Source organism: Pristiophorus japonicus, chromosome 14, assembly GCF_044704955.1.
Source record: "Pristiophorus japonicus isolate sPriJap1 chromosome 14, sPriJap1.hap1, whole genome shotgun sequence".
NCBI lineage: Eukaryota > Metazoa > Chordata > Chondrichthyes > Pristiophoridae > Pristiophorus > Pristiophorus japonicus.
In genome coordinates this window covers 83,033,644-83,055,173 of record NC_091990.1, presented here as the reverse complement: position 1 = coordinate 83,055,173, position 21,530 = coordinate 83,033,644, and the positions used below count along the sequence as shown (strand labels likewise).

At 46.5% G+C, this 21,530-nt stretch overlaps 1 protein-coding gene across 9 annotated transcripts in view; it reads left to right on the top strand.

Moving 5' to 3' along the window:
* The window catches only part of LOC139279957 (low choriolytic enzyme-like), a 630,591-nt gene that overhangs the window by 370,838 nt on the left and 238,223 nt on the right, over positions 1-21,530 (top strand). For 8 of the 9 annotated variants that reach the window (XM_070899318.1, XM_070899312.1, XM_070899311.1 and 5 more), the window contains one exon: positions 16,625-16,706. The exons of the other annotated variant lie outside the window; for it this stretch is intronic. In XM_070899318.1, coding sequence (XP_070755419.1) covers positions 16,625-16,706 — 82 coding nt within the window. The remainder of the gene's footprint in view (positions 1-16,624; positions 16,707-21,530) is intronic. 9 annotated transcript variants of the gene reach the window in all.

The following is a 21,530-nucleotide window of genomic DNA, read 5'->3' as shown; positions in this document are numbered from 1 at the left end:
AGTGAAATATTGGACAGGATAAACATAGTAAGAGAGGAAGTTTTAAGGGGTTTAGTGTCCTTGAAAGTAGATAAATTGCCAGAACTGGATGAAATATATCCGAGGCTACTAAAAGAAGCAAGGAAGGAAATTGTGGAGGCTCTGACCATCATTTTTTCAATCCTCCCTGGATACTGGAGTTGTGCCAGAGAATTGGAGAACTGTTAAACGTTGCATCATTGTTTAAAAAGGGAGGATGGGATAAACCAAGCAATTGCGGGCCAGTTAGTTTAAACTTGGTGGTGAGAAAATTACTGGAATTGATTCTGAGGGACAGTATGAACCTTCATTTAGAAAGCCACATTAATCAAAGTTAGTCAGCATGGATTTGTTCAGGGATTGAGTTCCTTGAGGTGGTAACAACGAGGGTCGATGAGGGCAGTGCATTTGATGTAGTTTACATGGATTTTAGCAAGGCTTTTGACAAGATCCCACATGGTAGGCTGATCAGAAAAATAAAAGCCCATGGGATCCAAGGGAGTGTGGCAAATTGGATCCAAAATTGACTCTGTGACAGGAAGCAAAGGGTAATGGTTGAGGGAAGCTTTTGTGATTGGAAGGCTGTTTCCAATGCGGTTCCACAGGGCTCAGTACACGGTCCCTTACGTTTTGTAGTATACATTAATGATTTGGATTTAAATGTAGGGGGCATGATGAAGAAATTTGCAGATGATACAAAAAATGGCTGTGTGGTTGACAGTGAGGAGGAAAGCTCCCGACTGCAGGAAGATATCGATGGACTGGTCAGTTGGGCAGAAAAGTGGCAAATGGAATTCAATCTGGAAAAGTGTGAGGTGATACATTTGGGGTGAAGCATCAAGGCAAGGGAATACACAATACATGGGAGGATACTGAGAGGCGTGGAGGAACAGAGGGACCTTGGAGTATATGTCCACAGATCCTGAAAGGTAGGACAGGTCGATAAGGTAGTTAAAAGGGCTTACAGATTGCTTTCCTTTATTAGCCGAGGAAATTATGCTATAACTGTATACAACATTAGTTAGGCCACAGCTTGAATACTGCGTGCAGTTCTAGTCACCACATTACTGGAAGGATGTGATTGGAGCAGAAACATAAAAAATAGGTGCAGGAGTAGGCCATTCGGCCCTTCGAGCCTGCACCGCCATTCAATAAGATTATGGCTGATCATTCCTTCAGTACCCCTTTCCTGCTTTCTCTCCATACCCCTTGATCCCCTTAACCGTAAGGGCCATATCTAACTCCCTCTTGAATATATCCAATGAACTGGCATCAACAACTCTCTGTGGCATGGAATTCCACAGGTGAACAACTCTCTGAGTGAAGAAGTTTCTCCTCATCTCAGTCCGAAATGTAATACTCCTTATCCTAAGACTATATCCCCTGGTTCTGGACTTCACCAACGTCGAGAACATTCTTCCCGCCTCTAACCTGTCCAGTCCCGTCAAAATCTTATATGTTTCTATGAGATCCCCTCTCATCCTTCTAAACTCCAGTTAATAAAGGCCCAGTTGATCCAGTCTCTCCTCATATGACAGCCCAGCCATCCCTGGAATCAGTCTGGTGAACCTTCGCTGCACTCCCTCAATAGCAAGAACGTCCTTCCTCAGACTAGGAGACCAAAACTGAACACGATATTCCAGGTTAGGCCTCACTAAGGCCCTGTACAACTGCAGTAAGACCTCCCTGCTCCTATATTCAAATCCCCTAGCTATGAAGGCCAACATACCATTTGCCTTCTTTACTGCCTGCTGTACCTGCGTGCCCACTTTCAGTGACTAATGAACCATGACACCCAGGTCTCGTTGCATCTCCCCTTTTTCTCGTCTGCCGCCATTCAGATAATATTCTGCCTTCGTGTTTTTGCCCCCAAAATGGATAACCTCACATTTATCCACATTATACTGCATCTGCCATGTATTTGCCCACTCACCTAATCTGCCCAAGTCACCCTGCAGCCTCTGAGCATCCTCCTCATAGCTCACACCACCACCCAGTTTAGTGTCATCCGCAAACTTGGAGATATTACACGCTATTCCTTCATCCAAATCGTTCATGTATATTGTCAAGAGCTGGGGTCCCAGCACTGAGCCCTGCGGCATCCCACTAGTAAATGCCTGCCATTCTGAAAAGGACCCGTTTATCCCAACTCTCTGCTTCCTATCTGCCAACCAGTCTCTATCCACGCCAGTACATTACCCCCAATACCATGTGCTTTAATTTTGCACTCCAATCTCTTGTGTGGGACCTTGTCAAAAGCCTTTTGAAAGTCCAAATACACCACATGCACTGGTTCTCCCTTGTCCACTCTACTAGTTACATCCTCAAAAAATTCTAGAAGATTTGTCAAGCACCATTTCCCTTTCATAAATCCATGCTGACTTGGACCGATCCTGTCACTGCTTTCCAAATGCTCTGCTAGTTCATCTTTAATGATTGATTCCAACATGTTCCCCACTACTGATGTCAGGCTAACTGGTCTAATTACCCGCTTTCTCTCTCCCTCCTTCTTTAAAAAGTGCCGTTACATTAGCTACCCTCCAGTCCATAGGAACTGATCCAGATTCGATAGATTGTTGGAAAATGATCACCAATGCATCCACTATTTGTAGGGCCACTTCCTTAATGCAGACTAGCAGGACCCGGGGATTTATCAGCCTTTAATCCCATCAATTTCCTGAACACAATTTCCCGCCTAATAAGGATATCTTTCAGTTCCTCATTCTCACGAGACCCACTGTCCCCTAGTACATTCGGAAGGTTATTTGTATCTTCCTTTGTGAAGACAGAAACGAAGAATTGGTTCAGTTGGTCTGCCATTTCTTTGTTCCCCATTATAAATTCACCTGAATCCGACTGCAAGGGACCTACATTTTCTTTACTAATCTTTTTCTCTCCACATATTTATAGAAGCTTTTGCAGTCAGTTTTTATGTTCCCTGCAAGCTTCCTCTCTTACTCTATTTTCCCCTTCTTAATTAAACCCTTAATCCTCCTCTGTTGAATTCTAAATTTCTCCCAGTCCTCAGGTTTTTCTAGCCAATTTATATGCCTCTTCCTTGGTTTTAACACTATCCTCAATTTCCCTTGTTAGCCATGGTTGAGCCACCTTCCCAGTTTTATTTTTACTCCAAACAGGGATGTACAATTGCTGAAGTTCATCTATGTGATCTTTGAATGTTTGCCATTGCTTATCCACCATCAACCCTTTAAGTATCCTCTGCAAGTCTATTCTAGCCAATTCACACCTCATACCGTCAAAGTTACCTTTCCTTAAGTTCAGGACCCTAGTTTCTGAATTAACTTTGTCACTCTCCATCTTAATAAAGAATTCTACCATAATATGGTCACTTTTCCCCAAAGGGCCTCGCACAACAAGATTGCTAATTAGTCCCTTCTCATTACACATCACCCAGTCTAGGATGGCCAGCTCCCTGGTTGGTTCCTCGACATATTGGTCGAGAAAATCATCCCTAATAAACTCCAGGAAATCATCCTCCACCGCATTGCTACCAGTTAGGTTAGCCCAATCTATATGTAGATTAAAGTCGCCCATGATTAGTGCTGTACCTTTATTGCACACATCCCTTATTTCTTGTTTGATGCTGTCCCCAACCTCACTACTACTATTTGGTGGTCTATACACAACTCCCACTTGCGTTTTCTGTCCTTTGGAATTCCGCAGCTTCACCCATACCGATTCCACATCATAGAAAAATAGAAAATAGGTGCAGGAGAAGGGCATTCGGCCCTTCGAGCCTACACCACCATTCAATGAGTTCATGGCTGAACATGCAACTTCAGTACCCCATTCCTGCTTTGTCGCCATACCCCTTGATCCCCTAGTAGTAAGGACGACATCTAATTCCTTTTTGAATATATTTAGTGAATTGGCCTCAACAACTTTCTGTGGTAGAGAATTCCACAGGTTCACCACTCTCTGGGTGAAGAAGTTTCTCCTCATCTCAGTCCGAAATGGCTTACCCCTTATCCTTTAGTGTAAAGTCCTGTCCCCTCAGTACAGGTTCACATGAGGCATGTAGTGAAGTCAAGGTCACTCTGGACCTACACCTTTATTTCACAGCTCTGGAATGCTGCACTTGCCTGAGACCTGTCCTTGTATACCTGTCTCTTGCAAGTGCACCCCTGGTGGTAAGGTATGCTGGTGGTTACAGGTCATATCTTATTACAGTCATGCATAGCATGTTAGGATACAGTTATATATAATAATGTAAGATACATGACATCACCCTCCCCCAAGGTCTTATTGTCTTTATAGGTTCAGTCTCCGGTGGTCTATGCTCTCGCGTGGAGCGTCTGAGTTGTGGTTCAGTTATTTGCCTTGGTGCCTGTTTTTCTTTGGCTGTGGTTGCTGGTATCTCACCTGGGCTGTCTGTTTCGATTTGTGTGATTGTTGTTGACTCGCCTGGGCTGTCTGTTGGGATTGTCCTTTCCTCCGGTTGTTCCCTCTGTCTGTCCACCAGGTGTGGTGCGAGTTCCACATTGTAGTCTGCCTCTGGTTCCGCAGTGTTGTTGGTAAGTCTGCTTTTGACTTGGTCTACATGCCTCGGGCAGGTTTGGCCATTGTCCATTTGTACTACCAGTAGCCTGTTTCCTTCTTTGCCCGTTACTGTCCCTGCAAGCCATTTGGGACCCCTGCCATAGTTTAGTACAAACACTTTGTCCCCTATCTCATTCCATCTCCACCTCGAATTTCTGTCATGGTATTCAGTCAGCTTACGGTGCTTTGCCTCAACGATTTCGTGCATGTCTGGGAGGATTAATGAGAGCCTTGTTTTTAAAGTCCTTTTCATCAACAATTGCACGGGGGGGATCCCAGTCAATGAGTGCGGACGAGATCTGTATGCCAGTAGCAGTCGCGACAGGCGACCCTGCAGCGTGGGACATTTGATTTTAAGCATGCCTTGTTTAATGATTTGCACTGCTCTCTCTGCTGGCCGTTGGAGGCCGGCTTGAACGGTGCCGTCTTGACGTGATTTATGCCGTGGTCAATTATAAAGTCTTGGAATTCTGCTCTGGTGAAGCACGGACTATTGTCACTGACCAATGTTGTCACGGATTCCGTGCGTTGCAAACATAGTTGCGAGGCTCTCCACAGTGGTGGAGGTTGTGCTCAAGTTTAAAATGGTGCATTCGATCCACTTTGAAAATGCATCTACAACTACGAGGAACATTTTGCCCATGAATGGGCCCGCATAGTCTACGTGCACACACGACCACGGTTTGGTAGGCCAGGGCCAAGGGCTCAGGGGAGCCTCACTGGGGGCATTGCTGAGTTGGGCACAAATGGTGAACCTTCGGACGCAGAGCTCCAAGTCCGCGTCAATACCAGGCCACCAGACGTGGGATCTGGCTATGGCCTTCATGACAACGATCCCCGGGTGCTCGCGGTGGAGCTCCCGGACAAATGCCTCTCTGCCTCGCAGAAGCATGACTACTTGGCTGCCCCACATCAGGCAGTCTGCTTGTAGTAATAGTTCATGTATGCGCCTGTGAAAGGGTTTTACTTCCTCGAGGCAGGCATCGCGAGCCTCTGGCCAGTCACCGGTTAGGACACATCTTTTTACTAAGGATAACGTGGGGTCGCTGGCCGTCCAGGCTCTGATTTGGCGAGCCGTCATGGGCGAACCTGTGGACTCAAAGGCATTAATTGCCATGATTATCTCACAGTTCTGTTAGTCAGATCCTTCCGTGGTCGCCAAGGGTAGCCTGTTGAGCGCGTCGGCACAGTTGTCTGTGCCTGGCCTATGCCTTATGGTATAGTCGAAGAACTCCAGCATGAGTGCCCACCGTTGAATTCGCGCCGAGGCGTTGGTGTTTATTGCCTTGCTCTTGGATAGGAGGGACATGAGGGGCTTGTGGTCAGTTTCCAATGCGAACTTGGCCCCGAAAAGGTATTGGTGCATCTTTTTGACACCGTACACGCACGCGAGTGTCTCCTTCTCTACCATTCCGTACCCGCGCTCCGCCCGCGAAAGTGACCTGGAGGCATAAGCTTTGGGTTGTAATTTGCCCGCACTATTGGCATGTTGCAAAACCACCCGACCCATCGCTTGTGAGAACTAGCTTTTTACCTCGATCAAAGAAAGTCAAAACACTGTTGGAACACAGAAGGTTGCGTGCCTTATTGAAGGCACGTTCCTGGGCGTCCCCCCAAAACCAATCGCACCCCTTCCTGATTCGCACGGGGAGAGGCTCCAGCAGCGTGCTTAAGTTCTGCATAAAGTTCCTAAAGTAATTGAGTTGCCCGAGAAAAGCGCGCAGTTCTGAGACATTCCGGGGCCTGGGTGCCAGGCGAATTGCTTCTGTTTTGGACTCTGTTAGGCGGATTCCATCAGCAGCAATCCTTCTGCCCAAGAATTCAACCTCGGGTGCGAGAAACAGGCACTTGGATTTCTTGACTCGTAGGCCTACCCGATCCAACCGCTTTAGTACTTCCTCCAAATTATGGAGATGGGAGTCGGTGTCCCTGCCCGTGATAAGTATGTCGTCTTTAAATACAACCGTCCCCGGGATGGACTTGAGCAGACTCTCCATGTTGCGCTGGTATATGGCAGCTGCCGACCTGATGCCGAATGGGCATCGATTGTACATGAAAAGGCCTCGATGTGTGTTGATGGTGGTGAGTAGCTTGGATTCCTCGGTCATTCTTGCGTCATATACGCAGATGTGAGGTCTAATTTTGAGAAAAGTTTACCTCCAGCCAATGTGGTAAATAAGTCCTCCGCTCTGGGCAGCGGGTACTGGTCCTGTAGGGAGACTCTGTTTATCGTAGATTTATAGGGCCCAAGTTTAGAGCCGCGCCTAGAACGGCGCAGTCCCGACCTGGACGCCCGTTTTTCGTGCCACAAAGTGCGCCTAAAAAAACCTCCATATTTTCCACCTCCCTGCAGGTCCTCTGGCCCTCGGCGCAGCGCAGCACGAGCTGTGGGGAGGCGGAGCCAGGTCCCTGCGCTGAAAACAGTGCCGGGACCTCTGCACATGCGCGCTACAGTGGGCACGCAAGTGCAGTAGCTCCAGGCGCCCGAAACTGTGTGGGAGGGGCCCGAAGCACGCAGCCCCGAGCCCTGGCCGAATGGCCTCACTGGGGCTGTGTGAATAAGACTCCTCCCACGGCCAGCTCCTGCTTCCTCCCGGACCAGACGCGACACCCGCTCCCCCCGGACCCGACCTGACTCCCGCTCCAGCTTTCCCCCCCCCCCCCCGCCGACTGTACCCGACCCGACTCCCGCTCCCCCGACTGGACCCGACCGACTCCCGCTCCCCCCCACTCCCAACTGGACCCGACCCGACTCCCGCTCCCGCTCCCCCCCCGACCCCCCCGACCCGACCCGACTCCCGCTCCCCGACTGGACCCGACCCAACTCCCGCTCCAGCTCTCCCCCCCCCCCCCCCCCCTCGACTGTACCCGACCCGACTCCCGCTCCCGCTCCCCCCCTCCCCCGACTGGACCTGACCCGACTCCCGCTCCCCCCCCCCCATGACTGGACCCGACTCCCGCTCCCGCTCCCCCCCACCCCCAACTGGACCCGTCCCGACCCAACTCCCGCTCCCGCTCCCCCCCCCCCACCGACTGGACCCAACCCGACTCCCGCTCCCCCCCCACCCAACCCTGACTGGACCCGACCTGACTCCCGCTCCCACCCCCCGCCCCCGGACTGGATCCGACCTGACCTCCCTCTCCCCGACCTGACCTCCTCCTCCCTCCCTCCCCCCGACCCGAACCGAACCTCCCTCACCCGACCCGAACCGAACCTCCCTCCCCGACCCGACCCGACGCCACCTACCTGTAAATCTGGTGCTGGGGACGGGCCCTGCCCGAAGTCTCTGGCCCGGCCCGTTCAGCCTTCGTTCCCGACGGCAAACCGCTGTCTGAAAGGCCTGCCTGAAGCACTTTCACACAGGTAGGAACATGGTTTATTTAATCTTTTCTTTGCTTATAAATTTTTATTCAGGTTGGATTTATTTGTATAATATTTGTATAAGTATAACTAAGGATTGATTGTAGAATTTAATGAGCTCCCTTCCCCTCCCACCCTTGTTCCCGATGCCTAATTTGTAACCTGCGCCTGATTTTTTAATGTGTAAACAAGGTTTTTTTAGGCGTACAAAAATCTTCACTTACTCCATTCTAAGTTAGTTTGGAGTACGTTTTCACTGTGGAAACTTTGAAATCAGGCATCAGTGGCCGGACACGCCCCCTTTTGAAAATAAAATTCTGTTCCAAAGTGAAACTGTTCTACCTGACTAGAACTGCAGAAAACTAAATGTGGAGAATTCCGATTTCTAAGATACTCCATTCTACACCAGTTGCTCCTAAAAATCAGGAGCAAATCATGTGGAAACTTGGGCAGATAGTCCCCACAGATTCGTACGTATCCATCAGGCTTCATGACTGGGACGATGGAACTTGCCCAGTCGCTAAATTCCACAGGTGATATAATGCCTTCCCGCAGAAGCCTGTCTATTTCATGTTCAATCTTTTCCCTCATCACATAGGGTACAGCTCTGGCCTTGTGATGGACCAGTCTAGCATCCTGTCTGATATAGATTTTGACTTTGGCCCATTGAAAGTGCCCACACCTGGCTGAAAGAGATGTTCAAATTGCTTTATAACTGTTGAGCAGGAGGTCCGTTCCTCTAATGACATGGCATGGACATCATCCCGTTTCCAGTTTAGTTTTGCCAGCCAGCTTCTCCCCAACAGTGCTGAGGGGTCTCCGGGGACAATCCACAGGGGAAGTCGGTTCACACTGTCCCTTTGTGTGTGACAGAGAGCATGGCGCTGCCGAGGACTGGTACGATTTCTTTGGTATAGGTCCTTAGTTTGGTGTCGACCCTTGTGAGTTTTAGTCTGTGTCTTTTATGCGGCCACAGTTGTTCAAATTTTTGAGCGCCCATGAGAGATTGACTCACTCCCATATCCAGCTCCATGTTGACCGGTATCCCATTGAGTAGGACACCCGTCATTATCGGAGGCGTCCTGTTCTAGGAGCAGCGGCCACTGATCGTGTTGACCCGCTGTGCATCGGTGTCCCGGATACTGTCCCCACCGTCTTCTGGTCCGCTTTCCGACCCATCCAATTCGTATACCAGCCGAGCTGCCGTTTTTTTGCATGTGCGGGCCAAATGGCCTGTATATATTCACAGTTTCTGCAAACAACCTGCTGAAATCGACATCCCCTTGACGAGTGCCCACCCCCACACCTCCAGCACAGACTGCTTCCATTGTTCCCAAAGAATGAGCTGTGTCTGGCTGATCTCTCTTGAGCTTCTCTCAGTTTGTAGTTGATTACTCGCATTGTGTGTTGATGATGCGTTCCTGTGGCCCTTGATGACTTGTGGCGCCACTGTCTGCTGTCGAGAGCCTGTTCTCCCGGTTTTGTCTATGTGTGGGGGTAGCAGCTTGTTTAATGCTGTGAACTTCTTGTTCCGATATTTCGTTAGTTGTCGTACCTGCATTGTAAATCAACCTCGTTTCTTCTACCCCTACCAAGAATGTCTGTGCAACCAGTGCTGCTGCCTCTAAGGTCAGGTTCTTGGTCTCTATGAGCTTTCGGAATATGCCTGCATGGCCTATTCCTTCAATGAAAAAGTCTCTCAGCATTTCTCTCTTCAGTTCATCGGAGAACTCACATAAACTAGCCAACCTCCGAAGTTCCGCCACGAAGTCGGGTATGCTCTGGCCCACACAGCATCTGTAGTTGTAGAACCTGTGACTGGCCATGTGTAGGCTGCTCACTGGATTCAGGTGGTCTCTTACCAGTGTGCACAATTCTTCAAACGACTTGCTTGCTGGTTTCTCGTGTGCCAGCAGATGCTTCATTAAAGCGTATGTTTTCGAGCCACAGCTGGTCAAGAGATGGGCTCTTCTCTTGTCTGCTTTGTCGTCTCCTAACCAGTCTTTGGTTACAAAGCTTTGCTGGAGCCTTTCTATAAAGTCCTCCCAATTGTCTCCAGCATTGTACTTTTCATCTGATCCATTGTTCGCCATTCTGTGGATTCAGTAATCCCATAACTCGTCGCCACTGTAAAGTCCTGTCCCGTCAGTACAGATTCACACGAGGCATGTAGTGAAGTAAAGGTCACCCTGGACCTGCACCTTTATTTCACAGCTCTGGAATGCTGCACTTGCTTGAGACCTGTCCTTATATACCTGTCTCTTGCAAGTGCACCCTTGGTGGTAAGGTATGCTGGTGGTTACAGGTCATATCTTATTACACTCATGTATAGCATGTTAGGATACAGTTATATATAATAATGTAAGATACATGACACTTAGACTGTGACCCTTGGTTCTGGACTTCCCCAACATTGGGAACATTCTTCCTGCATCTAACCTGTCTAAACCAATCAGAATTTTAAATGTTTCTGTGAGATCCCCTCTCATTCTTCTGAACTCCAGTGAATACAAGCCCAGTTGATCCAGTCTTTCTTGATATGTCAGTTCCCATCCCGGGAATCAATCTGGTGAACCTTCGCTGCACTCCCTCAAAAGCAAGAATGTCCTTCCTCAAGTTAGGAGACCAAAACTGTACACAATACTCCAGGTGTGGCCTCACCAAGGCCCAGTACAACTGTAGTAACACCTCCCTGCCCCTGTACTCAAATCCCCTCATATGAAGGCCAACATGCCATTTGCTTTCTTAACCGCCTGCTGTACCTGCATGCCAACCTTCAATGACTGACGTACCGTGTCACCCAGGTCTCGTTGCACCTCCCCTTTTCCTAATCTGTCACCATTCAGATAATAGTCTGTCTCTCTGTTTTTACCACCAAAGTGGATAACCTCACATTTATCCACATTATATTTCATCTGCCATGTATTTGCCCACTCACCTAACTTATCCAAGTCACACTGCCACCCAACTTAGTGTCATCCGCAAATTTGGAGATACTACATTTAATCCCCTCGTCTAAATCATTTGTGTACAATGTAAACAGCTGGGGCCCCAGCACAGAACTTTGCGGTACCCCACTAGTCACTGCCTGCCATTCTGAAAAGTACCCATTTCCTCCTACTCTTTGCTTCCTGTCTGCCAACCAGTTCTCAAACCACGTCAGCACACCACCCCCAATCCCATGTGCTAATGTCCTTCCTTACAATTGCATTGATTTCCTCTTTAACCAGCAATGTCACCCCGTCTCCTTTTCCTTTCTGTCTATCCTTCCTAAATGCTGAATACCCTTGGATGTTGAATTCCCAGTCTTGGTCACCCTGGAGCCATGTCTCCGTGATACCAATCACATCGTATCCGTTGACTGCTGTCTGCGCAGTTAATTCATCCACCTTATTCCGAATACTCTTCGCATTGAGGCACAGAGCCTTCAGGCTTGTCTTTTTACCACACTTTGCCCCTTTTGAATCCTGCTGTGTAATGTTGCCCTTTTTGCTTTTGGCCTTGGGTTTCTCTGCCTTCCACTTTTACTATTCTCCTTTCTATCTTTTGCTTCTGCTCCCCTTCTATTTCCCTCTGTACCCCTGCATAGGTTCCCATCCCCCTGCCGTATTAGTTTAACTCCTCCCCAACAGCACTAGCAAACACTCCCCCTCGGACATTGGTTCCGCTCCTGCCCAGGTGCAGACTATCCGGTTTGTACTGGTCCCACCTCCCCCAGAACCGGTTCCAATGTCCCAGGAATTTGAATCCCTCCCTTCTGCACCATTTCTCAAGCCACGTATTCATCGGGTGCAGAGGAGATTTACGAGGATGTTGCCAGGACTGGAAAACTTTAGCTATGAGGCTATTGGATAGGCGGAGGTGTTTTCCTTGGAACAGAGGAGGCTGATGGGAGATTTAATTGAGGTGTATAAAATTCTGAGGGGCCTAGATAGGTCCTTCCAATCCACTCTATTTCCCTTAGCAAAGGGGTCAATAATCAGGGGGCCTAGATTTAAAGTTATTGATAAGAGGATTAGAGGGGAGCTGAGGAAACATTTTTTCACCCAGAGGGTGAAGGGAGTCTGGAACTCACTGCCTGAAAGGGTGGTGGAGGCAGAAACCCTCATCACATTTAAAAGGTACTTGGATGTGCACTTAAAGAGCCATAACCTGCAGGTCTACGGACCTGGTGCCAGAAGGTGGGATTAGGCTGGGTAACTCTTTTTCGACCAGTACAGACACGATGGGCAGAATAGCCTCCTTCTGTGTCATCATTTTCTGATTCTATGAATGGGACAATCACTGCTGCTCTGCTATTTAAATCGCGCTACTACCTTGTTCATGCCCAGCAGAGGGGATGAAAATCAGCCCCTATGTTTTTCTGCATTTTATTCTTTTTAGTAATTGGAGTGTGCATTGAGTTTTATTTTCAGTACAGACAATAAAGAGCCATAATGGCTAGAAATTACTCTGGATGATAGACAAATGCTTAACACATTCACATGACTATTCTGTGTCGGCTATTTTAAAGCTGTTTATCCATTTATTTTAAATGGGTTAATCTCTGTTAATATAGAGGAATATTGTATGAACATGTTATATTATCACCAACAGTAATTTCTAACTTCCCATGCTAGATTAATGTTTGGATGTGACCCTTCATCAGAACTCTCTTTTGATTTAAGGATATTGACTGAGCTTTATCCATCCTTTAATTCCTTAAAAATAAAAGTTGTTTATTTGAAATAATTAAATCAGCAAACGCTCAATGCATGTAACCCCTCCCCTCCTGCATTTGGCTGCCTTGTGATTGGGCAAGGGGCAATGTATAGCGAGCCAGTATTGTGCATGTAGAAAGCAGAGTTGTTTGGGATTATTGTGGATCTAAAAGATTTCAGTTCACAAATTAACATCTGATCAGATTTACTGGACCATGGAAAATAATATACTACTTTTATTTTCATATTTAAAATACCTTAAACCTTTCCAGGATAAATTAATTTTAACTTGAAAGACAAAATTACAGAAGGATTCAATGCCAAAAAACGCACTAGATGAAGTGCCAAAATCAACATTTTCTAGCGATTCCTCTTAGAAAATAGATCCCATGCCTTCAGCGTGCCTCTCCCACCAGTAACTTCTAAATTCACTCCTTTTGCATACTTGCACTTTGTGTTTTTGTTCGGCAATAAGTGATGGAATGTTGGGTGAATCTGCAGTTTATGACAATCCTGCACTTTCAATCTAACACTTCTTTGCCAAGAATTTATTCAGGGCTTTGTGATATATTCTCTACGACATCACAACACACTCGGACTACAAGATGGCTCCATTCCTTTTATTATTGTAATCAGTAGTGGCTGCATTACCACAGTAGTCCACTAGGTGGAGCTATATATTACACTTCTCCCTCCTTTAATGAAGAAATAATTATAACAAAATAATCATCATACATAACTTGTATGGTTATACATAACAAAGATATGGAATTATTTTGCCGTATTTACAAATCAAACTTAACCACTTGTGTTCTGTTTCGAAGAGGATACCTTTCCTCCCGAACAGAACTTTCCAAACATGGAGTTCTCCTCAGGTAATACTTGAATTACATTTGGACTCTCTACAACTTCAAACTGTTTGTCTGCCTGACTTGGACTCGGACTTAAATTCTGACTTTCTCTTGGACTTTTTTCTAGTACATCCGATGTAGGATTTGCTACTAGTACTCTATTTGTAACAAGACTATCTGACTCATCAGAAATAATTGAATCATTCCAACTTTGAACTCCTTCCACATCTGTAGGTAAAATATGATCAATGTGAACAAACCTAACCTATCCGTGATCAAACATCTTGACCAAATATGTGCGAGGACCACATATGTTCACTACTATTCCTCGTAACCACTTTAACCATTTGTGGTGATGGTTCTTCACTCTCACCTTCTGATTTAATTTCATACTTTTCTCTCTTGCTCTACCTCTATCATGATTCTCTTTCTGTCTTAATTGTTTCTATTCTACTGACACTGCCAAGTTTGGCTTTAACAATGAGAACCTAGTTCGTGGCTGTTGTTTGAGAAGCAACTCTGCTGGTTTTCTACTAGTGGTTGTATGAGGAGTATTACGATAAGTAATCGGAAAATTAGCCAATTTGTGGTCCAATGACAACTGCCATTTCTTTGGATTTGGATGTAAGCCATCTTTATCTACTCTGTACCCCAAGTACTCTACTGAGTTTTGAAATAACTCACACTTGCGAGCAGTCACTCATACTCTGTGCTATTCTCGGCATTTGAGCACTTCATTCTTTACATCATTATGGATTTTCCTGTTTGATGCTGAAATGAGTATGTCATCTAAATAACATACGACCTCTTCAATGCCTTGCAAAATCTGGTTCATCACCCCTTGGAATATGGCAGGAGCGGAAGACACTCCAAATGGCAGTCTATTAAATTGAGATATGCCTAGATGAGTATTTATCATAAAGCATGACTTGGGCTCCTCATCTAGTTCATGTTATAGGTAGGCATTATTGAGATCTAACTTTAAGAAGATCTGACCACCTGTCAGTGTTGCGAGCAAATCTTCTACACTAGGCAATCTATTGGGGCGATTACCCTCAAGAACCTGGTTTACGGTTACTTTATAATCACCACACAACCTTACCTTACCATCTGATTTAGGTACAACAGTGGGTGTAGCCCAATTACATAGATCTAGCTTGTAGATAATGTTCTCAGTCTCTAGTCTTTTGAGTTCTTGCTCAACTTTCTCCTCGAGTGCATAAGGTACAGGCTTGCAGCAAACTAGTCAAGCATCCTTCTGTACTCTAACACTAGCCTTGAAACCTTGGATCGGACTGCCTGTTTCATAGAACACCTTCAGATATTTCTTGAAGACATCATCCTTCGATGCAAATCTTGTTTTAACACAAAATCTCATTCCAATCCAGCTTCAGTGATCCCAACCAATTTCTACCTGGTAAGACAGGCTTGTCTCCTGCCACTACTAAGAGAGGCAAGCTCTGAAATTGATCCTTGTATTTCACCGGAATGGTGATGCGTCCTACCACAGGGATTTGCTCTTCTGAGTAGCTTCACAGCTCTATCTTTGACTTCTCCTGTGGAAAATCACTCAACTCATCGAGATATAGCGATTGCAGTACTACAAACATGGATGCACCAATGTTGATTTCCGTGGGTATCTTGGTTCCTGCAATGTTTACTTGGATGGCGATACATCATGAATCGTTGTTGGATACACTCGTGTTCCTGATGATGTGTATCTCCTCATCCTGGTGCTTTTCTTCCAGGCTATGTATTCTCTGGTGATTTCTACTTATAGCCTTGAAAGTTGGTTTACTCTTCAGTTGGCAAGCCATTGCAAGATGCCCAGTTTTCTTGCAAAAGAAACACTGCCTTCACTTATGGACAATTTTGAGCAATATGTTGTCCCAGACACTGGTAGCACGACTTCAATGCTCTGTTACCTTGGCCAGTTGCTGAGGTCTTGAGGCCCAACTGCCTTTCACTTTTAACCTGCAAGCAATTCACCCCGGTTTTCTGACGACTGGAAATGGCGCAAAGTTCTCGGGAGTATTGGTCGGCCATATCCATCGATGTTACTGTCTGACAAGCTAAATCAAAAGTCAAGTTAGGAGTTGTTGTCAACATTCTTCTGATTGCTTCATTTTTCATCCCACAAACAAAACAGTCACGCAATGCTCGGTCCTGAAAATTTCAGAAATGACAGTGAATGGATAGCTTTTTTTAATGCTACAATGTACTCACTGATACTCTCCGGTTAACTGATTGTTTATTCCAAAACTTTCAGCAATTTCCAGGAGCTCCGAACTAGTGTTGTTCTAACTTGCTTAGAATCTCTTCCAGTGGTTTGTCCTTCGGCTTGATAGGAACAAGCACATTTTCCAGGCTTTCATACACTTCTGAGCCTGCTTCAGTCAAGAAAATAGCCTGTTTTTTCTAACAGCACCCGGTTACGGTTTTCATCATTGGGGACTTTGATACTATTTGCTGTGAAAAACATTTCTAGTTGCTCCACATACTCTCCGAAAGTCTTTCAGTCACGTTGGAACTCGCCCAAGCATCCTATTATCTCCATAGGCACGGCCATCTGGACTCTGGCAATGCCAACAGTGTGCTTGAAATTTACTTTGGATTTTTACCTGTTCTGCAAAACAAAGGACCTCTGCAAGTCTCTCTGTTGTTTGGCTGGAACATCCACCAACAAAAATTTCAGTGAGGGTATCCAGAAATCCAATCTTATGTTGCCAACCTGTCATCACAACACACTCAGACTACAAGATGGCTCCACTCCTTTTATTATTGTCAACAATAGGGCTGCAATACCACAGTAGTCCATTAGGTGAAGCAGTAGACCACTAGGTGGAGCTATATATTACAGGCTTCTCCCAAATAATTTGCATAATTTTGCAGAAGAGCAGCGGAATTCCTCTTTACATGTGTAGCCAGGGTTTCCACCATACCTGCGCCAAAGTTATGGTGGCAGAACAGGAGAAGCTACAAGGAAATTCCAGGAAATTGTCTTCACCTGTCATCAGGCCGATAGTTGGGGCTGTTATTTATCAATATGCTTTTTTAGGACGGTGTCTGCTTTTTATAAGGACTAATCCAAAACCAGTTTGTTTGAATTAATTCTGGATGTGTTATCTTTACAGAGCTACAATTTAATTTTAATCTAATGCAGACAAATAATCTGGGAACAACATATGATTACGGCTCAGTCATGCATTATGGCAAGTAAGTCTGAAAATAGCTGAGATATTTATATTTATATTTAATTGTTACATCTTGCACAGGATTGATCAGTGTGCCAAGAATTTGGCTATTAGTGTAGTTATCAGGGACAGTCTCCAGGCTCTAGTTCAATTATTCCTCTGCAGCCAGTTTTCTAGGTCAGACCCAGTCTTTGCTGCTTCCCATGCCATGTGCGGCTGTGTTTCAGTCATTAACAAATGTTCAAGACTTCAGAGCAGATTAAATATTATTTTATTTCAATTTATTATTATAAAGCACCACCCAATGAATACTGAAGAACTCAGAATTAAGTATTACTTTTAATTCAGTATTAATGCATAGGGCCAGGTCTGGAATCAACCAGGTCAAAGGCCTTGGGCAGACACACTGACTTTATTGTTCCTTGCTTGGTTTCACACAGATCCACTACAACTGTTTTCACTCCAAACATCTAAATTTGCTGCTCAAGATTGGGGCAGCCCCATCTTGAGTCCTGGATTACACTATTTCTGACACCACAAGCAGGACTTTCAGGAGCTCCTTTTATGTTGCTGTCCCCAGCCAGGCCTCTCCATATATTTGTTGGCAATTGCTGATGAGCCACAACCTCTGCACTCTATTTCTACTGGTCCCAACCTTTTGAACAACTTCTTCGTCCTCCTTGTTCATTCCTCCCCGCACCAAATTCCCCACTGGCATGTTTGTTTCTGTCTGGAGCAATTGACCTCAGCACATCACCGAGATCACTATTTCCTCCCAGGTTAGATTCTGACAAGAATCTGAAGAGACAAGATAGTTTTCCTGGCTAGTAGAGGGTTAAAGTTCTGAAATTGGCTTCAGGTCTTCAGATAAGGTAAGAGGTAAAGGAGAGTGCAACACATACAAAAAGAGACAAAGAAAAGAAACATTTTGCATTTATATAGCACCTTTTGCATCTTCAGAAGACCAACTAGCATTTATATAGCATATATTTTTTTTTATTCATTCATGGTATGTGTCACTGTCAAGGCCAGCATTTATTGCCCATCCCTAATTATCCTTTGAGAAGATGGTGGTCAGCTGCCTTCTAGAACCGCTGCAGTCTGTGTAGTGAAGGTATTCCAAGAGCGCTATTGAGGAGAGAGTTCCAGGATTTTGATCCAGTGACGATGAAGGACAGATGATATATTTCCGAGTCAGGGTGGTGTGTAACTTTAGAGGAACTATCGGGTGGTGTTCCCATATACTTGCTGCCCTTCTCCTTCTGGTTGGTAGAGATCGTGGGTTTGGGAGGTGCTGTCTAAGAAGCCTTGGCAAGTTGTTGCAGTCTATATTGTCGATGGTACACACTGCAGCCACGCTGGTAGTGAAAGGAGTGAATGTTGAAGGTGGTGAATGGTGTCGAGCTTCTTGAGTGTTGTTGCTGCAAACATCCAGGCAATTGGAGAGTATTCCATCACGCTCTTGACTTGTGCCTTGTAAATGGTTCAAAAGCTTAGTGGAGTTAGGAGGGGAATCACTAGCTGTAGAATACCCAGCATCTGACCTGCTTTTGTAGGCACAATATTAATGTGGCTGCTCCAGTTAAGTTTCTGGTCAATAGTGACCCCAGGATGTTGGTGTGGGGTTCGGCGATGGTAATTGAATATCAAGGAGAGGTGACTAGACTTTCTCTTGTTGAAGATGGCCATTGCCTGGCACTTGTGTGGTGTGAATGTTACTTGCCACTTATCAGCCCAAGCTTGAATATTGTCAGGTCCTGCCGCATGTGGGCATGGACTGCTTCATTTTCTGAGGAGTTGCGAATGGAACTGAACACTACAAACATCAGTGAACATCCCCACTTCTGACCTTATAATGCAGAGAAGGTCATTGCTGAAGATGGTTGGGCCTAGGACACAGTCCTGAGGAACTCGTGCAGTGATGTCCTAGAGCTGAGATAATTGGCCTTCAACAACCACAACCATCTCACTTTGTGCTTGGTATGACTCCAGCCAGTGTAGAGTTTTATCCCTCATTCTCATTTACTTCAGTTTTATTAGGGCTTCTTGATGCCACACTCAGTCAAGTGCTGCCCTGATGTCGAGGGTAGTCACTCTCATCTCATCTCTAATTCAGCTCTTTTGTGCATATTTGGACTAAGACTGTTGTGTATCTGTAAAGCATGCACTCCCACTATCTGCCACCAGGGAGCGCATCCCCTGAAGTCCCAAGGGATCCCAGCATCCCTTGGGAGCACTGTATATAAGCCGGCCCCTAAGACCTGTTCCTGACTCTGCAGTGTCTTAATAAAGACTGAGGTCACTTACTTTAACCTCCCCTGTGTGCAGTCTCATCTGTTAGGAACACTAACTGGCGACGAGTATACGAATCCAATGCAAAGATGCAGCAAACTGGACATCCTGGAGAAGTTCTCAGAGGGTGAGGACTGGGAAGCCTATGTCGAATGGCTAGACCAGTACTTTGTAGCCAACGAGCTGGAGGCGAAGGAAGTGCTGCAAAAAGGAGAATGTTCCTCCTCACGGTCTGTGGGGCACCGACCTACAGCCTCATGAAGAATCTTCTGGCTCCGGTGCAACCCACAGATAAGTCGTATAAGGAGCTGTGCACAATGGTTCTGGAGCATCTTAACCCGAGGGAGAGCGTACTGATGGTGAGGTATCGGTTCTATACGTGCCAGCGATCTTAAGGTCAGGAAGTGGGGAGCTATGTCGCCGAGCTAAGGCGACTTGCAGGACAATGTGAGTTTGATGGCTACCTGAAGCAAATGCTCAGAGACTTTTTTGTACTGGGCATTGGCCACGAGACCATCCTACGAAAACTTTTGACTGTAGAGACACCGACCCTCAGTAAGGCCATTGCGATAGCACAGGCGTTTATGTCCACCAATGATAACACCAAACAAATCTCTCAGCACACAAGTGCAAGCAATGTTCATAAATTAACTGGAACTGTGTTTGCGAGCAGAAATGTACAGGGCAGAAACCGCGAGTCTGCAACTGCCAGCAGGCCTCAGGTGACCCAGATGACTGAGTCCGCAACAAAGGATGAATGCAAGGCAATTCATACCTTGTTGGCATTGTGGAGGCTTCCATTCAGCCTATTCATGCCCTTCAAAGGGTATGTTTGCAAGAGCTGTGGAACAACAGGGCACCTCCAATGAGCTTGCAGACGAGCTGCAAGCTCTGCAAAACCTGCTAACCACCACGTGGCAGAGGAAGATCGGTCCATGGTGGATCAAAGCAATTTCGAACCTCAGCAAGGAGGCAGATGTTGAAGTACACTGGGTGCACACATTTTCGACGAAATGTCCACCTATAATGCTAAATGTAAAATTGAATGGCTTACCCATAGCCATGGAACTGGACACTGGTGCTAGCCAATCCATCATGAGTAAAAAGCTGTTTGAGAGACGGTGGTGCAACAAGGCACGCAGACCAGCCCTGAGCCCCATCCACACACAACTGAGAACGTACACCAAAGAGTTTACCACTGTCCTGGGCAACGCCATGGTCAAGGTCACCTACGAGGGCATGGTGCACAAACTGCCATTCTGGATTGTCCCGGGCGATGGCCCCACACTGCTTGGAAGGAGCTGGCTGGGCAAAATCCACTGGTACTGGGATGACATCCGAGCACTATCACATGTCGATGAGGCCTCATGTACCCAGGTTCTTAACACATTTCCTTCCCTTTTTGAGCCAGGCATCGGAAACTTTTCCAGGATGAAAGTGCGCATCCACTTGGTCCCAGAGGCATGACCCATTCACCACAAGGCGCGAGCGGTACCTCATGTGATGAGAGAGAGAGTGGAAAACGAGCTGGGCAGACTGCAACACGAGGGCATCATCTCCCCAGTGGAAGTCAGTGAGTGGGCCAGCCGAATTGTTCCAGTACTCAAAAGTGATGGCACGGTCAGGATTTGCGACGAATATGAAGTAACTATTAATCGTTTCTCGCTATAGGATCAATACCCGCTACCTAAGGCAGACGACCTATTTGCGACGCTGGCAGGAGGCAAGACGTTCAGCAAGCTCGATCTGACTTCGGCCTACATTACGCAGGAGCTTGAGGAGTCTTCGAAAGGCCTGTCGTGCATCAACACGCACAAGGGACTGTTCATCTACAACCGATGCCCTTTTGCAAATCGGTTGGCTGCAGCGATCTTCCAGAGAAACATGGAGAGCCTACTCAAGTCGGTACCACGCACGGTGGTTTTTCAGGACGACACATTGGTCACGGGTCGGGACACCGGTGAGCACCTACAAAACCTGGAGGAAGTCCTCCAGCGACTGGATCGCATAGGGCTATGGCTGAAGAGGTTGAAATGCGTCTTCTTGACAACAGAAGTGGAGTTTTTGAGGAGAAAGATCACGGCAGATGGCATTCGGCCCACAGACGCCAAACAGAGGCTATCAGGAACGCGCCCAGGCCACAGAACGTCACGGAGCTGCGGTCGTTCCTGGGACTCTGCAACTATTTTGGTAACTTCTTACCGGGATTAAGCATCCTCTCAGAGCCCCTACATGCGTTATTGCGTAAAGGTGAGAACTGGGTATGGGGAAAAAAAAACAAGTAATTGCTTTTGAAAAAGCCAGAAACATTTTATGCTCCAGCAAGCTGCTTGTATTCTATAACCCGTGTAAAAGACTTGTGCTAGCATGTGATGCGTCGTCGTACGGAGTCGGATGTGTATTACAACAAGCTAATGTTACGGGGAATTTGCAACCTGTTGTCTCTGCCTCCAGGAGCTTGTCTAAGGCCGATGGAGAAAGAGGCATTAGCGTTTGTGTTCGGGGTGAAGAAAATGCATCAGTACCTGTTTGGCCTCAAGTTTGAGCTGGAAAC